The 24,673-nt window shown below is 47.5% G+C and overlaps 4 protein-coding genes and 1 pseudogene across 4 annotated transcripts; 2 read left to right on the forward strand and 3 right to left on the reverse strand.

Moving 5' to 3' along the window:
- The first annotated feature begins 516 nt into the window (after positions 1-516).
- Positions 517-12,472, forward strand: LOC136524402 (protein TIC110, chloroplastic-like). The gene is given in 16 exon segments (XM_066517798.1): positions 517-1,305; positions 1,853-1,912; positions 3,215-3,338; positions 3,475-3,543; positions 3,626-3,724; positions 5,446-5,512; positions 5,674-5,738; positions 5,999-6,087; positions 7,267-7,391; positions 7,476-7,576; positions 8,065-8,278; positions 10,213-10,367; positions 10,499-10,621; positions 10,758-10,872; positions 10,875-11,734; positions 11,867-12,472. Coding segments are annotated over 16 exon segments (3,048 nt in total). The 5' UTR covers positions 517-775; the 3' UTR covers positions 12,119-12,472.
- Positions 12,473-12,617: 145 nt separating this feature from the next.
- On the reverse strand, positions 12,618-13,317 carry LOC136524409 (ubiquitin-ribosomal protein eS31 fusion protein-like). The gene has a single exon (XM_066517804.1). The coding sequence runs from the start codon at positions 13,202-13,204 to the stop codon at positions 12,725-12,727; it is 480 nt and encodes a 159-aa protein (XP_066373901.1). The 5' UTR covers positions 13,205-13,317; the 3' UTR covers positions 12,618-12,724.
- Positions 13,318-13,499: 182 nt separating this feature from the next.
- Positions 13,500-15,336, forward strand: LOC136524421 (uncharacterized; annotated as a pseudogene).
- Positions 15,337-16,203: 867 nt separating this feature from the next.
- Positions 16,204-16,970, reverse strand: LOC136536575 (uncharacterized). Its single transcript, XM_066528821.1, has 2 exons — positions 16,629-16,970; positions 16,204-16,548 (listed from the first exon to the last, which is right to left on the reverse strand). The coding sequence occupies exons 1-2, from the start codon at positions 16,968-16,970 to the stop codon at positions 16,204-16,206; spliced, it is 687 nt and encodes a 228-aa protein (XP_066384918.1).
- A 4,615-nt stretch (positions 16,971-21,585) lies between these two features.
- On the reverse strand, positions 21,586-22,401 carry LOC136536576 (uncharacterized). The gene is made up of 2 exons (XM_066528822.1): positions 22,137-22,401; positions 21,586-21,983 (listed from the first exon to the last, which is right to left on the reverse strand). Exons 1-2 carry the CDS (start codon positions 22,399-22,401, stop codon positions 21,586-21,588), a joined length of 663 nt encoding a protein of 220 aa, XP_066384919.1.
- Between the last annotated feature and the right edge of the window lie 2,272 nt (positions 22,402-24,673).

The raw sequence follows: 24,673 nt of genomic DNA on the forward strand, positions 1-24,673 counted from the left end.
GATACGACGTTTAGGACGTGGAACTTAGGGGGTGTTTGGATCCGGCTACTAAAATTTAGGAGGTGTGTTGGGAGGATGTTGCATAGGGTGTTCGGATACTAATAAAAAAACAAATTACATAATCCGTCAGTACTCCACGAGACGAATTTTTTAAGCCTAATTAATCCGTCATTAACACATATTTACTGTAGCAAACATTGTCAAATCATAGACTAATTAGGCTCAAAAGATCCGTCTCACAAATTAGTCGTAAACTATATAATTAATTTCGTAATTAGTTAATATTTAATACTTCATACATATGTCAAATATCCGATAGAACCGCGACTAAAATGGAGGTACAACCAAACAACCCCTAGACGCCGGCTATGAAAGGAATGTCACAAGCCAGAGAGCCCAACCGTGGCGCGCGACCGCAGCCAGGAACCAGCAAAGCGAGCAGACGACCGTGTACCACGGAACGACAGGAGGAACTCCTGAAATAGGCGAGGGATCACGGCGGGGCCCGTCCGCGCCCGCGCAACCGGCAAGCGGCCCGGCAAACCCTTGTTGGTCCAGCCGCCCTCGCCCGGTCGCCCCGCCGCACCAATCCCACTCCCACCCCATCCCAACGCTATCCGCTGCTCCTCAGGCTCGCCCGCGCCGCGGCCCCCTCCTCCTCTCTTCCACCTCATCCGCCACCCTCTCCCCCCAATCCACCCCACCGGCCCCGCCGCCGCCGAGGAGAAGGCGTCCCCACCCCCGTCCGCAGAGGCAGCAGGTACCTATCTCGGGCATGGAGCTGGCACTCGCCACCGTGAAGCCCTCGCCTCTGGCGGCGGCGGGGGCCAGCCCGCCGCCACTTCTCTTCTCGCCGCTTAAACCCTTCCCGCTCCTCCGCTTCCCGCCGCGGCCGCGGAGGCCCGCCGCCGCGCGTCTACGTCTCCGTCTCCGCGCGGCCGCCGAGTCTGGTGCGGGCGGCGAGACCTCCTCCCCTGGCGAGGCGGTCTTCGGCGCGCGGAGGGAGCTAACGGGCATCCAGCCGCTGGTGGAGGCGCTGCCGCCCGCGGCGCGGACGGCGGCGGAGCTGGCCGTCGCCGCGGCTGCCGTGGCGGCGGGGTACGGCATCGGGCTCCGCGCGGGCGGCGGGTCGCGCGCCGTGGCCGTTGCTGGGGCGGCCGTGCTCGGCGCGGCCAGCGTGGCGGGAGCGGCCGCGGTGAACGCCGTGGTCCCGGAGGTCGCCGCCGTGGGGCTGCACAACTACGTCGCGGGCCACGACGACCCCACCAACCTGGACAACGGCGAGGTGGAGGCAATCGCGAACAAGTGAGTTGCTCTCGCGTCTTGTTGCGGCATTGGGTTTATATTGGTGAAATGGTTCGAGCTACTGCTGTGCGGCTCAAATTATAGGGCTAGTCCTGGTAAGCATGTCACCTCATGGTCTGAATGAATGGTCGTTATTCTTATATTTGGTAGTGACCTACCTGGATCCAATGAAGTGCCCCTTAGTTGAGCTTTTTTGTTTTGTTCGTGAACTAACTATTAGTGCTCTCAGATAGATAACAGTATTTTGATTAGCGCAGGCTTTTATTGTGATATCCACTTTGCCCCCACAGTCTTGCACGCTTGTTTATTTGGTTACTTAGTTTTGAAGCCCCCATAGTCCCATTTATTGTTGGAATGCAAGTAAATTTTGGTTTACCTAGTTATGTGCTATGCTAAAAGAAACTATATATAATTTCCATATTTGTTTTTTTTTGTCTCTTGGGAATGTAAACTGCATAATCAGTTCCTGTTGTCTCCTTTGGAGGCTAATTATTGATGCTGCTGTTGCTCCTCTCCATATTCTTATGATGTGCAATTTAAATTTTAGATATGGAGTTAGCACACAGGATGAAGCCTTCAAAGCAGAGCTCTGTGACTTGTATGCCAGGTGAGCTTCTTGGTGCCTTTTTTTTTTCCCAGCTGACGCATCTGCTTGTATGCATTAAGTTTTCTTAAATTCTTAAGGCATCATCTCACCTCACGCTTTAGTCGCTTAAGCGTAAGGTGGTAGTCAGTCACCACACCTCGCCTTACCGCCTTGATAACCGTGGGCATAACTGGTGTTTTGCTACTCACTATTCACTACCTGTTGCCCCCTGCATACTACACCAGTTGGAGGCACGGAAGTTTCTGCAAACAATTGCAAGAAAAAGGAATAGCCACAATCTTCTAGCTGCAATCATACTATTCCTTATATATTAAGGAGCAATTGGTCTCTGTATGTTTCTAATCTGTATTAAGGAACTAAGGCAAGCAAATCAACTATTTCTATTAGGTGTGGCCACTCAGTTTATTCTGTGTTTTGGGTTCAGTATATTTGGTGAGCACAAATTTCAGTTTTCAGAATAGAAAAACTGGAGTTTCTGCCTCAAACCAAAACACCACACACTTCGTTGTTCGGTGCCATCTTGTGTTTACCGAAGAAACAACATGGTAGCAAATGCTAAACAAAGGGGAAAATGACGAGATGATGCCTACCTCAGATATGAGGCAAGTTTGATAGACACAACTGAGCAAGCAAAGCATTCAGAAAGCTTGGCATGGGGGCCTGGCCATACGCCTCTGTCTGCTTGTGTGTGAGCCGGCCATAGTGACCATGGTCGTATACTTGTCATTGTCAGTGCACTCGCTGAGGCTAGCATGCTGGTGGGTGACTGTTGTCAACTCATGCGCTCGTCACGGCCACCTGCATGTCCATGGAGGCTCGTACCCTCGTGCCCTCGATGTGGAGTGGATTGTGACGCAATGTGGGGTCAGCTGGTCCGGTTAGGGAACGAATTGTTGTTTTCTGGACAGTGCCAATTCGCATGCCTACCGAGCTGCTTACTAAAGAACAATTAATCACACATATTCCTCATAAATTCCCTTCTTTGACCGGAGCTAATGTGCACAACACAAGCAGATACCAAGCTTGTTTGGTGGTGTTGGTTGTGAAATTTGTATTTGTGCATTTGGGTGGTGTGTCCAACTTTTAATTACAGCCTTTCGGTTTCGTGGATGGATGTCAACAATCTTGCCTGGATAAACCTGAGCTCATGCTTTATTGTTAAAAAAAATCAAGTAAACTATATAATACTCATGTAGTCACGTATCAGCATTTAGGTCAGAAGAGTATATTATTCCCCAAAGGTCCCACCCTTCTAAATTTCAGTTATTTGCTCATCCTTGTCCTGACCATGCTTTTGTGCAGGTATGTTTACTCAGTACTTCCTCCAGGAGATGAAGATCTCAAAGGTACAGAGGTTCAGGCAATTATAAAATTTAAAAGAGCTCTTGGGCTTGACGATGTAGATGCTGCTAACATGCACATGGAGGTATTGCCTCCTGATCCAAACCCTTTTATATTTTGTCATCTATCTCCTATGCTCTTATTGTTTTCGTCTCTGTTTTCCACATTCGCTGTGTTTTATGCCAATAAGTATACCTTTTCCTCTTTCCTTGTTGTACTAGATTGGTAGACGCATATACAGAGAGAGGCTGGAAACAAGTGATCGTGATGCTGACATGGAACAAAGGCGGGCAAGTGTCTATGCTTCGATATATGAATGAGATACTTAGAACTTTCTGTTGGCTCATATTATAGCCATGTCATTCTTTGCAGGCATTTCAGAAGTTAATTTATGTGTCCAATCTTGTCTTTGGAGATGCATCTGCATTCCTACTTCCTTGGAAACGTCTTTTTGGAGTGACTGATTCTCAGGTAATTATTTATAAAAATACTTGTTAATTTTCTGCATACTTTCTCTCAGTTTTATGCTTTGATCTCACGGAGAAAGTAGTTTGTTCGGAATTTGAAGTTTAGTTTCATCGTTTTCTGGCAATATTGCCTCAATGGATGCAAGAATTATTTTAAAGTATGATGAAATTGCCCTTTGCATAGTTGTCATGCTGCTCTTGATGCAGTTGATATTTCAAGTAGTTTGGACAAATGGTCGTAAAGTGTTAAAGTTTACTACCTGTGTTTTTAAGGCGATAAGTCGAGCCGCGGCGACCCGCCCATTTGAGTCAACTAGGCGTTTAAGGCGCGCAGCGAGGCGATGCCATATGATCATCTTAATATATAATGCTACTAAAATTCAGAAGCAAAGCATACCTTAATATGTCAAGTCTTAGCATATAATACCATAATAAATAGTGCTACCAGAGTGCTAGTGCACAACTTAAAGTAGCAAAATAGCTCTCATCACCCAATAGCAACAAATTAGTCTCTAATGACATGATATAACTTAATGACTAGTGCTGCTAAGGCAAAACAAATATAAATAGCATAAGTGCAGATCTGAAATCTAACGTCAGCATCATCTAGGGATGATCATTCAAGCAGTTTTCCATCTCCACTCTAATTGCAGTGGTAGTTTTCTTGCACATCATTGTATCTCCAAAGCCACCCGCTAGATGCTTCTTCAGTCTTCTTATCCTTCCAAAAAGTGAGCCACCACATAGAGTGCGGGCCACTACATCTTTGTTTTGAAGGTTTGGCCAGTAGCCATACTTCCATCCTGGATCCACAGAGTTTCCCTTCTGAGCTAAATCAGTCCTGGGATCATAAATGCTGATGATGGAAGATGGACTTGCCATTGTGCTATCAGCTGTAAAAACAAAGAACTCGAGCACTACCAGTCAGCATCTGTATAAAAAAGCCACAAGCAGAGGAAAGACATGGAAAGAAACAGAGGAAGAGGAGGGAAGCAGAGCTGCAGAGGAGATGCGAAGTGCAGAGCATATCCAAGTCGAGCAGAGGCAGTGCACATCCAAGTCAAGAGCAGGAGCAGTGCACATCCAAGAGGAGGGAAGCCAAAGGGAGAGGAAGAGATGCTTACGTACCTATCCTGTGACCTTACGAAGAGAAGGGGAAGGAGCCGTGCATCAATCAGTAGAGATGAGGGAGGACCAGAGGAGGGCAGGAGGCGCAAATCAGGGTCGCAAATCAGTGGAAAATAGGAAGGGAGGCTCGAATCGAGGAAAGAAGCGTGTGAGAGATGGGTTTTGACCTTGCGGGATATGTAGGTGCCCGATTTCCCGACGGTGCTCGACTCCCGCCGGTCTCATTGGCGCGCAAATCCCCTGCGTCCTTTCCCTCTCCCACGCACAGCTCCTTTCCCGCTCCCGCGGCTGCGCACCACAGCTCACTTCCCGCGCCCGCGCGCGCACGCGCAAGCTCGTGCGGCGTCCGCCTTGGGCCGTTCAGGCCTTAAACAGCGCCAAATTGCACCTAGCCGACAACTTCTACTGCAAGGCGGACGCCATACCGCGATTGGTCGTGGCGAGGCCGACGCCCAGCCTAGAAACTCGACTGGACGCCTAGGCGACGACTTAAAAAACATGATCACTACTCCACAGTCCAAATAAGAACGTCTTTTTTTACTTACCATGGTCTTAAGTATCATTATTAGATCAATTTGACATTATGTTTGTTTCTAGATTGACATTGCTATGAGGGAAAATGCCAAGAGTTTATACTCGGTGCAGCTCAAGTCTATTGGAAGAGGTACTGCTAGAACACATAGTTTCGTTTAGGTGTTAGTTCAATTCTGAAGTCATACTATTCTTAAGATTTGCTTTATCAAGTAGATCATGTAGTTATATTCATTGTCAATATCTCTTATTACATCTCAAGAACATTCTGAACTCAAAATGCTCTCGTTTTAGGTCTTGACATAGACACGCTCATTGATGTAAGGAGAGCGCAACTTGCATATAAACTTTCTGATGAGGTAACTCTTTTCTTCTAAAACTCAGTTTCTGTTGCTGCTTATTTGCTTTTTCTTCGAAATCTACATCAGTACTTATAGAACAATGTCATTTTATATGCATGCTATGATGCATATAAACTAGTCAAGACTCAAGAGTTTAGACAAAAATAAAAAGGTCACTGTATTTATCATTTGTGTCGATTAAGTTTGCTTGGAAAAGATAAGTAGAGTAAATCTAAGCATGTTTTGTTGTTATAAGTGACATTCTAAATTTCTTGCAGATTGCTGCTGAGATGTTCCGTGAGCACGTGAAGAAGCTAGTTCAAGAAAACATTTCATCAGCACTAGACATCTTGAAGTCACGTATTCCGTATGGAACCTACTTACCCTTTGAGAAGCGTGTTACCAGATTTCATTATTAGATGTGCATAGAAACCTGAGTGATGTTCTAAGCTAGATAGCCCGTTATTCCAAGGAAAGAGCATAGCCAGTTTTCTGAATCCGTATATATTGGTTTGCAATTTGGTAGATATTTTGGTCATATAATGGAGAAAATATACCTTATAGTAAGTAGCAATGGGTAATAATCTGTCTTTCACCCCATGTTTAAAACACGAGATGATCCATCATGTATTTATGTGCCAACCTTTCTCACACATGGCCCTGCCATGTTAGACTGTTTCCAACAAGGAACCCATATGGGCACCCAAACCTAAAATGGGTAGCAAGAGACCCAAAATCAGCCTCCAACAGAGTACCTATACGGGAGACCTATTTTGGGTTGCCTGAGAGGCACAACCCAAATATGGGCATCCTCTCTCCTGGAAACCTATTTGCAGAAATGATTCTCTTTTGGGTCTTGTTGTTGGAGAAGATGCCGAATAGGTACTGAACCTTTTGCCTGTAACGCTATCCAAAGGACGAATGGGTCTTATATTTTGGGTGGTGTTGTTGGAGATAGCCTTATGGTTGCAGCATTGTCTTGTCTATCATAAGCAACGCCATAACATTGTCAAATCCCTTTTTAAAATGTGAACTTTAACTCCGCTCATATAAACTATCAGGTAGGTGTGCCGTCAATAAATTTCATGAGTATTTTTGGTATATACATATGCTTTTACTACTAGAGGGAGTATTTAACTTCCATTAGTAGCAGCCAAGGCACCTGTGCATATCTGATGGAGCATGAAAAGACCATGATGATGCAAATAAAATTGCTTGACTTCTGACCAGTAATAATTAGCAAAAGCACGAATCCAGAATGGCGGAGCTTGGCAGCAAGTTCAGCAGAGGCCAGACAGGGAAATCAGCTAGATTAATTAAGTAGGAAAGAGCTTGCTATTTTTAAGCTGATAAGTAGACACCTAATGGACATCACAAATGAGCAGGAGTGGCCATGGCCCATGTTTTTCTCAATGAAGCTCTGCCCCTGCACGAATCCTTGTGCAGGAGTGGTCTATCCTCTGAATGTTGGCATGCTTATAGATTCAGACTGTACCATTTCAGAGCATTGGTGGATTTACCTTACTGCTGAACCATGTGATTGCAGGGATAGTCTAACTCAGGCTGTGGAAGAAGTGAACATTGTTATTAAATTTAATAGTTTGCTTACAACATTAAGCAAACACCCTCAAGCTGATCGTTTTGCTCGTGGACTTGGCCCTATTTCATTAGGTAAAACGGTTAAAATTTTTGCAATCATACTTTTAGTGAGCTCAACCTTGTTTAATATTTTTTTTGGGTGCGTGTCATGCATAGCTGGAGAGCATGATCATGATAGGAGAGCTGATGATCTCAAGATACTCTATAAGGCCTATGCTACAGAAGTACTTTCAGATGGAATTGTGGACGATGAGAAGGTGATTTAATTTCTAGTTTACTGATGGTGCTTGTTTGTGTGATGACAAGTTAATACAACCCCTTTCTAGTTCTTTTTCTTTGAGGGGAAATACAGTAGTGGAGGCCCCCCCCTACTGTGCATTTTATTTAAAAAAAGAATGAAGAGGAGTTACAGAACATGAAGACAAACCTGCATAGGTGAAAGGTAGAAAAGGCGGCATGCAACAGGCAGCCAAGAGAGAAAAAGAACACACAAGCTAGTCAATCGAGCTTAGCCATAAATAAATTGAAGATCTGGCAAATTGGAATAGGCCCCATCAGAAAATTTAGCTTGATTTTAGTCGATCAGTTCAATTTTGCAATGCTGCATTGCTCTTCATCAAAATAATAGATCACCGTCAGCTTGTACTGGCATCTTGTATTGTCTGTCACATGCCTTCTGACCATAAAGATGCTATTTATTCTGTAGTATCTCAACAGAAGTTTTTCTGTGCTTAAAAAAATGCAGCTTTCCCCTCTTAATGAACTGAGAAACATATTTGGACTGGGGAAGCGGGAAACAGAAGGAATCTTGTCTGACGTCAAAGCTCATATATACAGAAAGACACTTGCTAAATCATTTAACACTGAATTGGCTTCAGTACCTAGCAAAGCAGCATTCCTCCAAATTCTTTGCGAGAAGTTACAGTTTGATCCTGAACTGGCTAGCAAGATGCATGAAGGTACCATCTCGACATTTTCTTCTTCTTGCAACATTTAATTCCACAGCACAGCTGTCTGCTGTGGTAAATAAGGGGTTTTGCTCAATGGCAATCCGTTATACAAGGCATCTTTACACTGTAATCTCTGTGCTGTCATGCTGATACTGCTGCATTGTTATTTTAGACTGCTATATTGTCAAAGCTATACCTTGACTGCAGGAAGTATATTATTTATATATATATATATATATATATATATATATATATATATATATATATATATATATATATATATGGGAATTTTTGCCACAGGACATCACGAAAACGCATATTTTGCTGCAACACACCGCCAACGCCATCGTTTGCTGAGTACCATTATGAATTCGATTATGTTTGCCACAGCACACCGCGACCATTAATTTAATGATTTCCAGAGTTTGGGAGAGAGAAACCTTCTAAAATGACATCAGATGGACCGGCATTGGTCGACCAGACCTGACTTGGTGGAGCCAGACCAGGTTTGAGCCGGACCCGACTAGGTCGAGCCAAACCCTAGCCAAACCAGGTCAACGCCGTCGCAGCTCGTCTTCTCCACTCTCCCTTCCGCCGTCACCACTCTCCCTCGCAGACACTCTCCCTCGCCGCCGTCACCTCCCTCACGGCCTCACCGCCACTCTCCGTCGCCAACCGCAGCTGCTACCCTCGCCGCCACCCCCGACTCCACCCTCGCCGTCGTAGCCGCCGTGCCATTACATGGATGCGTGAAGATGGCTTCGCCGGTGCAAACAGAAGCGGCTCCGCCCGAGCATCGATTCACCGTCGAAGGGGGTGAATCTGTCATGGGTTCCTGACGGGTATGCACTTTCCCCTCTTCCACCAATTGTTTGTTGTTCTTGTCTTGCAATGAAATCGAGGACGATTTAGTTAGGGTTTTCACTTGTTTTAGGATGGACATTAGTTCTGCAATACGGATAGCGGTGCGTGTCCCAGCTTACTATGAGGTTTGCGATGACGGTAGGCACGTTGGTCACAGTGCAACAGATTTTCAGCTAATTCGGGATAGGGACACTCTTAATCTCAAGGATTTAACTGCGGATGTATCTAAAAGAGTGTGTCCTGGGAAGAATCAGGGGTTCAATTTGTGTTTTTTTAACAAGCACAAGCAAAGTTATACCAGTCTAACCTCTGATTCAACTTTGATGAATGCTACTGAGAACTATTGGGAGCTAAGGAGGCTACCTTTGTTTGTGAGTTTCTATGATACAGTTCCTGTTTCATTTAGTCAGAGTGTGTCTTTGGATAATGAGGCATGTGCTACTGTTGATCCCCCATTGCTTGGTAATGATGGTGGGCAGAACAATCAGTCTGTTGATGCAGCCATGTCTGGGAACGGGACGGCGCCAGCAGAGGAAGAAAAAGGGAGGCGGCGGTAGGAGGGAGACGACCGGGCCGACTTTACCTGGTCCAACCAGACCAGCAACGCGCAGGGGCAAAATTGTCTCCTCACTGCGGTTTCTCTCTCCCAAACTCTGGAAATCATTAAAATAATGGTCGCGGTGTGCTGTGGCAAACATAATCGAATTCATAATGGTACTCAGCAAACGATGGCGTTGGCGGTGTGTTGCAGCAAAATATGCGTTTTCGTGATGTCCTGTGGCAAAAATTTATATGTTTTGGGAAGGTAACTTGAGTTTGGTTCATATTGAGTGTATTGCTTATGATCACGGATGAAATTCACCAACAAAAAAGTATGCTACAAATGTTTTGACCAAAAGAAGCCTCACATCTATTTCCATAATACTAATAATACTAATACTCTAAATTGTATGTATAAGTATATTAGTACCATGCAAACTAGGCCATTCTGAATTATGATTTTAGATTTTAATTCAAAAAATTTCTGGCCTTTCCAGTATTCAGAATATCATGCTTATTAATTCCTCTTCAAACTTCAGAAATTTACAGACAGAAGCTTCAGCAGTTTGTAGCTGATGGAGAGCTGAGCAAGGAGGAAGTGGAAGCTCTGATGGCATTCCAAGTGCGTCTCTGCATCCCTCAAGAAACTGTGGACGCTGCTCATACTGAGATCTGTGGACAACTGTTCGAAAAGGTGACTAAAAATCTTTTTGATTGAACTCCTTTGTAGTTGTTTAGATTTTGTTCCATATCTTGTTCAGGCAAAGCTGATGGCGTGTTCTACTGTTCTGTATAAGTTCTCTTACATTTGTAAGGACATTTCAGGTTGTCAAGGAAGCCATTGCATCTGTTGATGGATATAATGCTGATAGACGAGAGGCTGTCAGGAAGGCAGCACAAAGTCTAAACCTGAAACCGGAGGCTGCCATGGCGATCTTTAGTAAAGCAGTATGTATCTTTCCTTTGAAAAATGATACCACCTTATTTTCTCCTGATCTCTGATATATGCTATGTGTATTCTTTTATATATATTCCTTCAGCAAAGCTAGTTCACTATTCTAAGTTGTCACATTCAAATGATCAGGTACGGAAGTTATTCTTGAGCTACATTCAGAGAGCAAAAGAAGCTGGGAACCGCATTGAAACTGCAAAAGAGCTGAAGAAGTTAATTTCCTTCAACATAGTTGTTGTTAGCGAGCTTTAGCTGACATTAAAGGAGAGATATCTCCAGTTGCTGAAACTGAAGCATCAAGTGCAGCATCAGAATCTGAGGGAGAGGATGATGAACATGAATGGGAATCATTGGACACACTGAGAAAGACTAGACCTGATAAAGAGCTCAAAGAAAAGCTGAGGAAGTCAAGCCAGAAAGAGATAACTCTCAAGGATGACATTCCATTGAGGGATAGGGCTGAGCTGTATGAAACATACTTGATGTTCTGCATCACTGGGGAGACGACTAACGTATCATTTGGAACAGCTATCTCTACAAAGAAAGACGATTCAGAGTTTTTAATGCTAAGGCAATTGGGTGACATACTTGGTTTAACTCGCAAAGAAGCTCAAGATGTTCACATTAAGTTTGCAGAGAAAGCTTTTGTGCAACAGGCGGAAGTAATTCTTGCTGATGGGAAATTAACAGAGGCTAAGGCTGACCAGCTCGCTAAGATTCAAAAGCAGGTCGGATTGCCTACTGAAAATGCACAGAAAATCATTAAGGGTATTACAACTACAAAGTTATCTTCTGCTATTGAAGCCTCTGTTGCTCGGGGTCAGATCGGTATACAGCAGGTCCGAGGATTGAGAGAAGCAAACTTCCAACTGGATAGCTTGATTGCGGAGCCACAGCGAGAAAGCATTTATAGGAAAACTGTTGAAGAGATCTTTTCTTCAGGTACAGGGGATTTCGATGAAGAGGAAATGTATGGAAAGATTCCAGCTGATCTCATAATAAGTTCTGAGAAGGCCAAGTCAATTGTTCAGGATATTGCAAAGGTTAGGTTGGAGAACTCCCTTGTTCAGGCTATTGCCTTGCTTCGGCAGAAGAAGAGAGATGATGTGGTATGGTACTAAGTTCCCCTTTATTTGCTCCTTGAAAATTCAGTTCTGGAAAACTAATGTAATTTCGAAAGTCAGTTCTGGAAAACTAATGTAATTTTGGTATGTGCACTAACTATAAATTTCCTTTTGCAGGTTTCATCTCTGAATGACATGCTCGCATGTGACGCTGCGGTCCCTGCATCGCAACCCTTGTCATGGCCCACACCAGGAGAGCTAGATGATCTATATGCCATCTACCTAAAGAGCATTCCGAGGCCTGAGAAGCTATCAAGGTTGCAGTACCTGCTGGGCATAAGCAACGAGAAGGCTAACAAGATCCGGGACGCGGCCTCAGAGGGATCTCTGCCAATTGCAGCTGAAGAGAAAGAGGAGTTGGCCTTCTAGGAAGGGGCACAGTTTTGTTAGGGTAGACACCAGAGTTGAGGTCCCTTGCCAATGAACGATCGAACTTGGTGCTGTGGCCGACAGCTGCTATTGTAGCTAGGCGCATACATGTTTTTGGAATAGGAAAGCGACGTGTGATCCTGACATATTGCATAGCTATCTGTATAGACAAGTCAATGACACCAAAATTTGGTGACTCTTCATTTGCTGTTGCATTCCACCAGACTACACTGAAAACCTTTTGTTTTCTGGTTTATTGTTTCTCTTTTCGTTCAACAATGTATCACAGCTATGACTGCAACCCTTGCTTATAACCTGGATTTGTGGTTAACCTACCTGGGGTACTTAAGATCAGCCTTCTGTTTTGCCATCAGCACCCTGTTTGCAAAATGTGAAATGTGCATGGTGTTTCAGCTATGTAGTGTACGCACCTATGTAGTGCAGAATGCAGACGCAGTAGATAAAGCCACCCGAACACTACAATCACACTCAAACGACCTGATTTATCAACAGCGGGTTACCGGATCGAATGATAGACAAAAAAAAAAAAAATTCCAGTACGATTGCTTGATCTAATTATCCGACTCCTAAAACATATGAAGCAACCTAGCTATCGGCCACGCTCTGGTTCTCGACGACGTAGGTGAGGCCGCACCTGCCGCAGGCGTGCCGGTCGCCGTGCGCCGCCATGAACACGCCGGGGCCGCACTCCGTGTTGGGGCATTCCTTGCGCAGCCTCTCCACCTTCCCCGTGGCCTCATCGACCCTGTACCGCCCAAGCACGGCGTCGAGCCCGGCGTTCTTGTGCTCGTGCTTGCCCTTCTTGGGGGTGGTGAACGTCTTCTTCTTGCGCTTCTTGCCGCCGCCGAGGAGGCGGAGGCACAGGTTCAGCGTATCCTCCATGTGGATGTTGTAGTCTGCCAGCGTGGGGCCGTCCTTCAGCTGCTTCCCCGCGAAGATGAGGCGCTGCTCGTCCGGCGGGATGCCCTCTATGCCCTGCACCTTGGCCTTCACGGGCGCCACCGTGTCCGACGGCTCAACCTCCAGCGTGATCGTCCTCGTCAGCGACCGCACGAAGAGCTGCATCTTGACCCGCGGTCCCTGGCTTCTTTCCGCTTTCCGCGGCAGCCGGAGTCGATCGAGATCCCGGCGTGCGGCGGCGGGTTGTGAACCTGTTTTTTGGTCTGTGGCCAACAGCCGTGCCGTGTGACCCGTGCGGTGGATATATGGAGGCAGGGCTCGTTCTCCTGTGCCGGTGTGTGACGTCCGATCGGAAACGGACGGCCGTGATTGAGTCTGGGGACTCGTGACCCACAGGTCGGCGCACGAGTCTGAGCCGCGCACGGCACGGCAAGGGCCCGAGCCCGGCCCGGGACGAGGAGACCGACCTCACCCAAACAGGCGCATCGCGGTTGAGAGTTGAGACGCCTGACGGCCTGAGAGGCTGAGACCAAGGAGAGAGAGAGAGAGGAGCGCGGCGGCCCCGGCGCCGGAGCCCGGAGGGGAGGTGAAGAGACGAGAAGAGGCGATGGCTGCAATCGGGTCCTCCAACATCGGATTCCAGGTGCGTGCGTCGCCCCATGTCCCGCATGATGGCTGGTAGTTTCCTGATTGGGCACCCTGCTGCTTAGGTTTGATTCGTTTCCTCAATTTGCTTCAGCTGCTGAAGAAGTCTGGATGGAAGGAGGGCACTGGCCTTGGAGCGCAGGAGCAGGTCTGTGTCTGGATCTTTGCTTACTCCCGCGTCACAATTTCATATTTCCATTTTCCCCAAAATTTAATGCCGACCGATTTTAGTGGTATTTGTTGTAGTTATGGTATTGTCATCTGCATGTTGATGCTTCACTCCGTGCGGTTTCAGCGTTATTGGCTTTCTGCACACTAATCGCGAAATAGGCCTGTCTCAATTGTATAAGCTTTTGACAGATCAGTTCAAAGGGCAAAGGGCATGGAGAAATAAATGTTGTTTGTGGGTCGCTGATCACATGGATTTTTGTAATTTAATTATTCATATCCATAGCTGGTAACGCCAAATGTTTAGAAGGGTCCTGTCATCCTGTGTTAGCTAAAGTAGTGCAGTGTACACTGATTCAGTTATCTTTCTCATCAATGGACTTTGATCTAGAGTTGCTGTTTGGCGATCTTAGTTACGAAATTGTGGTTATGTGACACTTGATCAAGCCAGTGTACAGTGTAGATTTGCACAGTTGCTCTGTACTTTGGTTTGTTATTGATTACTCACTGGCCTCAATCGTTTGTGGAACAGGGAAGGTTGGAGCCTGTAGAGACTCGTGTTAAGAATAACAAGCGTGGTTTAGGTTCTAAAGAACCAAACCAAATCCTAAGGTTGAGGATGATGCTGAAACAAATCCCCAAAAGCCCAAGGTGAGCTAATGACACGATTGTTTCAATACATTTGTTTTTACTGTAGCAGAGTTGTTGTTCCCCATTTCTTGTTAATCTTGACTTGTTTTTTAGTCTACAATACTGCTGACTTCTTTGACTTACTGAATTCTATTGTGTAACTTAGAATGGCTACTTTTTTTAATAGACACCTAAACCCTCCTTGCATTGCCTTGTTTAATATTTGCTTGATTTAGTAAATAATAGACAGTAATGTTTCTTTCTTTATTAAGCCTTCAGATACCTTAAACTGTCTAATTTTAGTCATCACGTTGCCTGATGGGGGTTCTAACTTACTATTTCATACATGTCACTGTTGCAGCAGGACATGCCATCAAAGAAAAGGGCAAAATTAGCTGCAAAGAGGATAAGAAAAATGCAAGAAGAGGAGAAGCGCTTGAAAGAGAAGGAATTCGAGATGGCTTTTTTCAGGGAATTTTGGCCTGATAATGTGTAAGGCAGAAACTTCAACATTTGACAATGTAGCTGCTGACCTTGCCTCTTGCCTGATATAGCGAATGTATAGGCTTGCCAATGCTTGGCAAGTTTTGCAACCGCTCTGTCATACGGTCATCCCAATTGTGCTGGCCAACAAAATGTTACCCATCCGGTCTGTGGATGATTTCGCACATGATTTGTGGCTAGGGTTGGGCACATAGCTATTCATCCAATCTAATGGACAAATCCAGTGTAGAATTGTTCATGCCATATGATCTTCTAATTTTTGTACATGATAAATGCTGTTTTTTTATTCATAACTGTGCACAATATTTTGCCTTGCCAATACAAAGATTTATATGGCTCAGAAATGTTCACTATTCGTTATGGGTTTTTCTTTTGTGTACTCCATTATCCATTGCAGAAGGGAGGCGATCCATTTCAATTTTGTTTTCTTTTATGAAAATGTAAGCATTATATTTTTAATACTAGCGTTTCCAGGATTGGCCATTAACTCTCTTTTTCCTTCACATTATAATTCCTTGTGTTCTTTCCTTTGTCTTGCATTCTAAGCCTGATGACTTTTGTAGCTACAAAGTCTTCGTGTTGGTGCTTAGCACATGCAGCTCCATTTTGTTGTTGTTGAAGCTGACATGTTTCGGCCACTATTATGTCGATGTATCCATGGAACTAATTTGCAATATCACGTCAACACATGGACGCAACTTTTGAGAAGTTGTTAATCCCATTATTCTGTCCCAAAATAAATAGACTTCTAGAGCTGTTTTAAGTCAAAGCGTTAAAAGTTTGACTGAATTAGTCATAGATGTTGGTACTCTTCTCAATGTAAAAAACAGCATCAATACTTATAATACCGAATTAGTATCACTAGCAATACAAGGTTAATGAGATTTACAAAGTTAACTGTTACACGAAGCTCACTTTTTTTTTATGAAGTCAAAACCAACGTCACTCAGCTCTATCTGATGATATATTCAGTCTGTCCCAAAACATATATAGGCCATTTAGGTTAATTAATGATATAAACATTGATGTATTTTTTCTATAAACTCGATAAAAAATAGAATAATTTTATTTAGGACAAACAAAAATGGCCTACATTTAGCAAAAGAGGGAGTAGCTCTCTATTATTTATCAGTCGGCCATCAAATTGTATAACAAGGTTAAACTCGTTGGGAAAGCTAAGAAGCTTCTTAGCTAGGCAATACTATCGAGTCTTTCAGTCACTGATGGCCGTATTTGGCCTTGTACTCCTGCCACAGCTCCTGCACGCACTTGCCCAGGATCTGCACGAAGTAATCGTCGCTGTACCCGTTCATCAGCTTGGCGTTGAGCACCGCGACGAAGCCCGGCCGGAGCGAGTCGCAGTAGTCCAGGAACCTCGCCGTGACGTCGTAGCCTTTGTCCCAGCTGCTCCCCTGGCCGGACCGCACCCAGTGCGCCGGCGCGTACCCGGCCCGCAGCCGGACGAAGTCGGCGATCCCCTCGTAGACCCACCAGTACACGTCGTAGTCCTGCAGCCCCCACTGCCACACGTGTACCGTCTCGTGGTACAGCACCCCGGTTACCTGCACGCACGTACGGATGTCACGGGAAAAAGAAGCCACACGTGTGCACGGGTGGACGAACAAATTGTAGGTAATTGTACCTCTGTCTTGACGTCGCCGGTGTAGTTGTTGACGTAGCCGGCGTTGAGCACGATGGTGCTGCCGGCGGTGTAGGCGATGCCGTCCACGGCATTCACCACGAGGGTGACGTGGTCGACGGGCCGGCGGTCCGCGGGGCTCGTCTGGTTGAACACCGCCCAGATGAAGCAGGAGGCGTCGGAGAGGACCTGCGCCGCGTAGCTCACGCCGTAGTCCCGGTCGAAGCGCTGCCCGCCGGGGGTCGTCGTCGCGTTGTTTACCACCTCGAACGTGACGGCGCCGGCCGTGGCGGCAGCAGCCAGGAGGAGGAGGAGAGAGGCTACGCCCACTGCGGCGAGCTTCATCTTGTGCCAAAGTACGCCTCGACGCCTCGTGGTATAGTAGGCTATAGCGTGCAGCGCACGTGCTTTGTGAGCGAACCAACGAGAGAGGTGGTCAGGCTCAAATTTATAGGCAAGTCAGATCATATTTTGATCTGCTTGCCAGAGCTTGGTATCTTGTTTGGTGATTCAAATTCTTGTATCAAGCTAGCATTGGCACGGCGCCAACACAGCTGAACGAACTGCTGTGCACCACACAAGAGTCTTGGCGCTACCGTACGCAGCCGGCCGATCGTCGTTACATCCTTCGTTTGTTTGTCAGTAGTAGATCGTCATTTGTAACATTTATTTATATATAGGAAACGCCACAGTGCATACAAATGTCACCCTGTCCTGGATTTGTTGTGTTGCTCTTGCCGGCAAATGCAGAATGCACCCGTGAATATGTAGACCAGGAGTAAATATAACTAAGATAATATAAGCGGGTTGTAGATTGCCACGATAAGTTAACATGTCCGTGGTGAGTGAGGAGGGAGACGAGATGAGAGAACGGAAGAAATGTGGATGGTCTGCCGCCAATCCACATCTTAGAATAAAAGAATAGAGGTGTGCCAGGCTGATTGGACAATCGGTTTTAACCAGCCGTGATGGTGATGATGATCTCCCACCACCACCGCATCCCACGCCAGCGGAAATGATGGCACAACTCCTCGAGACCCAACGGTCTATGGGGGAAGTATTGCGTGGGCTTGCGCAGAACACCGGTCGTGGACGGGACCAACACCAGGGGCCCGAACCGAATCAGTTCAGTGATTTTAAGGACTTTTTGACACTAAACCTCCTATCTTTAAAGAGGCGGAGAAACCATTGCAAGCCGATGAATGGCTCAATACCATTGAGCAGAAGTTTCGTCTCTTGAGAGTTACAGAGCATATGAAGGCTGAGTATGCCTCACATCAGTTGCATGGTCCAGCAGGCATTTGGTGGACTCATTACTTGTCTACCCTCCCTGTTAATGCTCAGGTTACTTGGAATGAGATTAAGGCTGCTTTCAGGGGGCAACATATTCCCCTATGTCTTATGAGCATGAAACATATAGAGTTTATGAGGCTTACCCAGGGTACCAAAAGTCTCACTGAGTACTTGCATGCCTTCAATGATCTCTCTAGGTATGCGCCTGAGTTTGTGAATACTGATGCTAAGAAGATTGCAAGTTTCAAGAGAGGACTAGGTCCAAAGTTGATGAAGACTCTAGCAAATAACAAGAGTGAGACCTGCAATGAATTTGTGAGTGACACGCTCACACAAGAGAATCATAATAATATTTATGCTGCATCCAAGAGCCGCAAGAGGGCCTTTGAAGCTGGTGCATCTCAACAGAGAGCTCTAGTGGTGGCAAGAACCCAATACCGCCCACCTGCTCCAAAATACCGACCACATCAGAAGAAGGCCCAGCCAAGCTAAGCAAATAAAGGGTATCATCAGGCATACTCTATTGCTCTACCGTCTAAGGGTGGTGCAGGACAAGGCAACTCGAAGGCACCGCCTAACAATGAACCATGTTTCAATTGCAATAAGACTGGTCATTGGGCGAGGGAGTGCTCTTACCCCAAGAAGAATAATCAGAAGCCAGCAGCTGCAAATGCACGCCCGGGGTATGTGCATTACACCACCATGGAAGAGATTCCCTCTGGCGAGGTTGTCACAGCTGGTATGTTTCTTGTGAACCATAACCCTGCAGTCGTTCTATTTGATTATGGAGCTTCACATTCATTCATGAGTCCAACATTTGCATCCAAGTATGATCAGAAAATATTTGTAGTAGATAAAAGTGGTTATTGTATAAGTGCAGCCGGGAATAACATTTCTACCAATCAGATAGTTAAAGATGTACTTATCCAAATAAGTGAACGAGAGTATACTGCAAATTTAGTGATATTACCGGGATTGGGTATAGATGTGATCTTGGGTATGAATTGGATAAAGAACCATGGTGTCTGTCAGTGCAAAAAGTGACCAACAAGTAAATATTTATAGTTTTGCCGTGCATTGTGATCGAATGTGCCTAGCACTCAATGACATAGGATTTATACTGGTTTAGGCAACGTGCCCTACGTCCAGTTTTGGTCGGTCGGTGACTTTATTCCTGAGCCCAGGTGCTTGAAGTTTGCTGTGGGGTTACAAACGAGTAGGAATAAGAAGGGGGAGTGCTAAAGGCCTGGTTGGACTCTGAGCCGAAGGGCCAAGAGTGATGGGGGCTCTAGCATGCGCTAAGTATTGGAGCGTATGCTCTGTGTAGCTTTAGAGTTCTAGAGCTATTGATGTCCGAATAGTGCAATCCCTTTTTAGGAGAGAGCTCATCCCCTTTTATAGTCGAAGGGGATGGGCTCTTACAAGAGAGAGAGAGTGTGTGTATAAGTGTGCTACCTAATCTTGTTTTCCACGCTGTCGGGTATGAGACGGTCATCGGCGCCCACAACACTGTTGATGTTTAGATGTGGCAGGCTTTACCGTGTTCGCCTGGTATGGCGAATGTCAGCGCCTACAACACTGTTAGGTAAATGTCGGCGTCCACAACACTGTTTGGGTCCTGACACGCTTGGAAGGTTGCTTTGTGCCTATCAGGCATTGCATGGTGGCACCATCCTGCAGGTGCGTAGGGTATGGCAGGGTATGGTCATCGGTATTGTGGTTTGACTTTGAGCGCTTTACCATACCTGCTCTGCCTAATCCCCGGGCCCTTACCGAGCGGGCGTCCCCTGTTGGTCGTTCCTGGTCGGCCCCAACCGTGTCGGTCGGGGAAGAGCTGCAAGTAGAGGTTCGGTGTATTCCTGGTCAGAAAAGGAGGTTAGAGTCGGACTATGTCCCCTTCTTGGCCAGGCCTTCCGGTCAGGGACTGGATCGTTCTCTCGGCCTATCGTTAGGTATCTGGGCTGGTCTAGGAGGTGCGCGTTGTCGCTACACTGTCTGCTGGGCCGAGCCTTTTGCTGTGAAGCGGGCCCATTTAGGACCCTGGGTTTATAAACCCGATAGGAGCCGCCAAACCCATTTGGGACTTTTGAGAAGTCGTGAAGGGGTTGTTTACACTTGTTTTACGAGCGCATCCGGTGGGTATAAGATCGTGGGTCGCTGTCGGGCGAGGCGGAGCGCCAACCCAGGCGTCGGGCGTGGTCGAGGGGTCGGGCGAGGCGGAGCACCAACCCAAGCGTTGAGCGCGGCCGAGGGGTCGAGCGAGGCAGAGTCGCCAACCTAAGTGTCGAGGCACGATGGAGCGCGGCCGAGGGGTCGAGCGAGGCAGAGCACCAACCCAAGTGTCGGGGTGCGACGGAGCACGGCCGAGGGGTCGGGCGAGGCATAGCGCCAACCCGAAGCGTCGGGCGCCGACCCAAGCATCGGGCACGGCCGAGGGGTCGAGCGAGGCGGAGTTGCCAACCCAAGTGTCGGGGCATGGCAGAGCGCGGCCAAGGGGTTGGTCTAGTTTCGTGCGTTACCCCATCCACGGTTTCCGCAACCGGAGGGGTTGAGCTAACGTCGCTTGCCTCGATGGCTCGAGCGACACACTCGGTGAGCTTAATAGCGGGTACGTTCGAGTGGAATCCAGGTCCGTCATTCGTAACAGGGTCAGCATGGCCCTCATGTGGCATTCCACTACTCCTTAACCTGCCTCCCGGCAGATGCCCGAGTTGTTCTAGAGACAGAATAAGGTGGCCCGCTGGCCTTCCCTCGATGGAGATTCTATGGGCATGGCTCAAGGTTAGGATCGAACGAGAAGGTTGAGATGACCCTATCCGCTTTGGAGCAGATCGGGCAAGGGCCGCTGGGGTTCATCTATGCTTTTCTCCCCTGGCTTTATTTGACGTGAGGTGGCCTCGAGCCCTTTGTGGGCTGACCTTTGAACCCTGGTCGGTCGTCGCTCATAACGAATGAGGTGACTACCGCTTCGTGACGCAATACGAAGCGTTGTGATGCAACAATTGTATATGCAAATGCTTGGATGTATGGGATGAATGTATGGATGAATGAATGATCATGCACCAGAAAACAAAAAGGGGTTTTGGTAAAGTTACCTCAATGGCTCGAGTGATGGGTTCGGAGAGCTCTTTATCAGATATGTCCAAATGGAACTCAGGCCCGTTGTTCATGACGGAGTCGACATAGCCCACATGGGGCATCCCACTGCTCCTTACCTGTCTCTCGGCAGCTGCTCGAGCCATCTGATCGACTCAGGTGACTCGTTTGTCTCTCCTCGATGGAGATCCCATTGGTGGGCCCTTCTGAACCCTGCCTAGGAAGGCGGAGGGTCATTTGCATATGGTTGTGCCTTATTTCCTATGCCCTAGTTGCAGTAGTGGTGGGCCCTACCCAGGCCATGTCTCATTAACCAGGCAATGTCTCATCGAACAGGGCACGTCCCATCAGCCAGGGCGTGTCCCACCGTATGCCTCTCCTCATTAAATAGGGGGAAGGGGAGGGTTTGGTGCCATATGCATAGGTGGTCGCCGAGCAGGTCACCACGCAGTGGGTGATGGAGGCTTGCCATTCAAGCATGGCTGAAGTAGTACGCCGGGAAGATGTCATCCAACCTGTGAAGGGAGTGGAGACTGGGTCGGAGGCGAGCGTCATCCCGATCGGGAGCGAGCTACTGTTCAATGTTCCATGTGTTGGTGAGAACATTGCCGTTGTCATCCTTTAGCCAGTAGGTGCCTGGTTGGATCATCTTAGTCACCGTGTAGGGTCCTTCCCATGGTGGAGAGAGCTTATGTTTGTCCTTGGTGGACTGGGTCCTCCTGAGTATAAGATCACCGACCTCGAGGATCCTCCCCCTAATTTTTCTTTCATGGTACCTGCGAAGAATTTGCTGGTAGAGAGCAAAGCGGATGACGGTCGTCTCACGAGTCTCCTCGAGTAGGTCAACCACGTCCTGTTGAGCCTCCGTGGCTTGGTCTAGGTCGAAGGCCTTCACTCTTGGGGCGCCATGATCGAGGTTGGAGGGCAACACTGCTTTAGCTCCATAGGCCAGAAAGAAAGGGGTGAACCCTGTGGATCGGTTCGGGGTTGTTCTCAAGCTCCAGAGGATCGCTGGAACCTCTTCGACCCATCGCTCGACATATTTATTGAGTCAGTCGAAGATGCAGGGCTTGAGTCCTTGGAGGACCATGCCATTGGCCTGCTCGACCTGACCATTGGTACATGGGTGTTCAACCGAGGCCCAATCGATCCTGATGCCATATTCGTCATAGAAGTCCAGGAACTTCTTCCTGGTGAAGTTTGTCCCATGGTCGGTGATGATGCAGTTTGAAACACCAAACCAATAGATGATGTCGAGGAAGAACTTGACTGTCTCTTCTAAGCAGATGTTGGTGATGGGCTTCGCCTCTATCCACTTGGGGAGTTTGTCCACTGGTATGAGTAGGTGAGTGAAGCCGCCCGAGGCCTTTTTGAGGAGTCCGACCATGTCGAGGCCCCAGACCACAAATGGCCAGGTGATGGGGATGGTCTAAAGCTCCTATGTCGGCACATGAGTTTGCCGAGCATAGAACTAGCATCCTTCACACCTGCGGACAACCTCCTCTGTATCTCGCAATGCTGTGGGCTAGTAAAAACCTTAGCGAAAGGCTTTCTCGACCAGCGACCTCGGGCCGCGTGATGTCCACAGATTCCGGCGTGGACTTCGAGGAGAAGCTATTTTCCTTGGTCGGTCGGGATGCACTTCATGAGTATTCCCGATGAGCTTTGCTTGTAAAGTTCATCACCAATGGCGACGAACATTTTGGCGCGTCGAGCGATTCATCGCGCTTCAGTCCTTTCTAGTGGGAGAACCTCCTTGAGGAGGTAGGCGAGCTATGGTGCTCTCCAGTCGAATGGATCAAACGCCATTATGGCAATGTCGGCATGCAATGTTGTCATAGAGGCACCAAGGTCGGAGCCCCCGAGAGCACTTGGTCAGGGTTGGGGCACGTCGAGAGGTCAGAGCCCCCTCATGCTAGATTAGTGTTGGAGTGCGTTTGGATCGGATCCTCTAGGACGTGGGCAGATGGCTTGTGGAGATCATTGATGAAGACACCGTATGGAGACGACACCCACCTGGCAGCCAATTTTGTGAGGAAATCGGCGGCATTGTTGTCCTTTTGGGGGACATGATGCATTTCAATCCCTTGGAACTTGTCCTTGAGCTTGTGCACCTCCTGGTAGTATGCTGCCATGAGAGGGCTCTTGCAAGAGGACTCCTTCATGACTTGGTTGACGACCAACTCCAAGTTGTCGTGGACGTACAATCGTGTAGCGCCGAGCTCAATGTCAATGCGCAGTCCATTGATGAGGGCCTCATATTCCACAGCGTTGTTCGAGGCTAAAAAATGGAGACAGATCGCATAGCGGAGCTTGCTCCCATTTGGGGAGATCAGGACCACTCTAGCCCTCAAGCCGGGGTGCCATGACCGACCCATCGAAGTATATCATCCAGTACTCATGGGTGATGTCTTGGGTCAGGAGCTGGGCTTCCGTCCTTTTGACGATGAAGTTGGTGAGAGCCTAAGACTTAATAACAGTACAGGGGATATGCCTGATGTCGTGGCCCATGAGCTTGAGAGCCCACTTGGAGATCCATCCCATGGCATTGTGGTTGTGGACAATGTCTCCTAGCGGGTATGAAGTGACGACCATAACTTCGTGGTCGATGAAGTAGTGCAGGAGCTTTCAGGTCACCATCAGCATGGCATATAGAAGCTTCTGAACCTGGGGGTATAGAACCTTGGCATCGGTGAGTACCTCACCGATGAAGTATACTGGTCGTTGGATCTTTAGGGAGTGTCCTAGCTCCTCATTTTCGATGACCAGGGCAGCGCTCACAACATGGTTGTTTGTCACGAAGTAGAGAAGGAGGGGTTCTCCCTATTCGGGAGCGACGAGGATTGGGGGCCGACATCAGTGATGCTTTGAGGCTTGAAAGCATCTAGGCCCCTAGTTGGGTTTCGGTGATTAATGACAATACGTGATTACTATGACTAACGTGTGTTTTGTAGAGGCATTTAAGTTAGGTCACGGTAATGGAGATCGATTGGGCTATCGTGATGGTCATGCCCCTATGATGGAAATCATTTTGGTTTTCAAAGGATGGACGACAAGGTTAAGGATGGACTAGCTCTAAGTGTCGATTGGAGTTGGAGTGACACTTAGAGTAGTTTAGGACTTTGTTTTTTTTTCCTTTGGCCGTACTATTAAGGGGGGTACGGACGTGTAGCTTAACCTAGGTGAGTCTAGTGGGTTAGGTGTGGTGCACACTTGATGAAACTAGCGCTAGGCAGCTCCAAAATAGTCCTTAGATCCAATGGAGCAAACTTCATTCACATATGATCGAAAGTTGGAAGTGAATGGAGGGTCAAATACTGACCGGGCGCTGGCTCAGAGTCCGGTTATTTCATTTGATCAAGGTAAAGTCATTTGAAAGTGACCGGACGCTGAGAAGTGAAGTGACCGAACGCTGAGGTCCAGCGTCCGGTCGACTCTAGTAAGGTCCTAGAGAGGGAGAATCCTGATTAGACGTGTCCGGTCAGTGCTGACCGGACGCTGGTCAGGTGCTGGCTACTGACCGGACGCTGCTCAGCAAGTGACCGGACGCTGGAGGTCCAGCGTTCGGTCGACATCAGTAAGGTTCCAGTGAGGGTAAATAGCGACCGGATGCGTCTGGTCAGTGCTGACCGAACGCTGGCCAGCATCCGGTCACACTA

The sequence above is a fragment of the Miscanthus floridulus genome, chromosome 2 (assembly GCF_019320115.1).
Source record: "Miscanthus floridulus cultivar M001 chromosome 2, ASM1932011v1, whole genome shotgun sequence".
NCBI lineage: Eukaryota > Viridiplantae > Streptophyta > Magnoliopsida > Poales > Poaceae > Miscanthus > Miscanthus floridulus.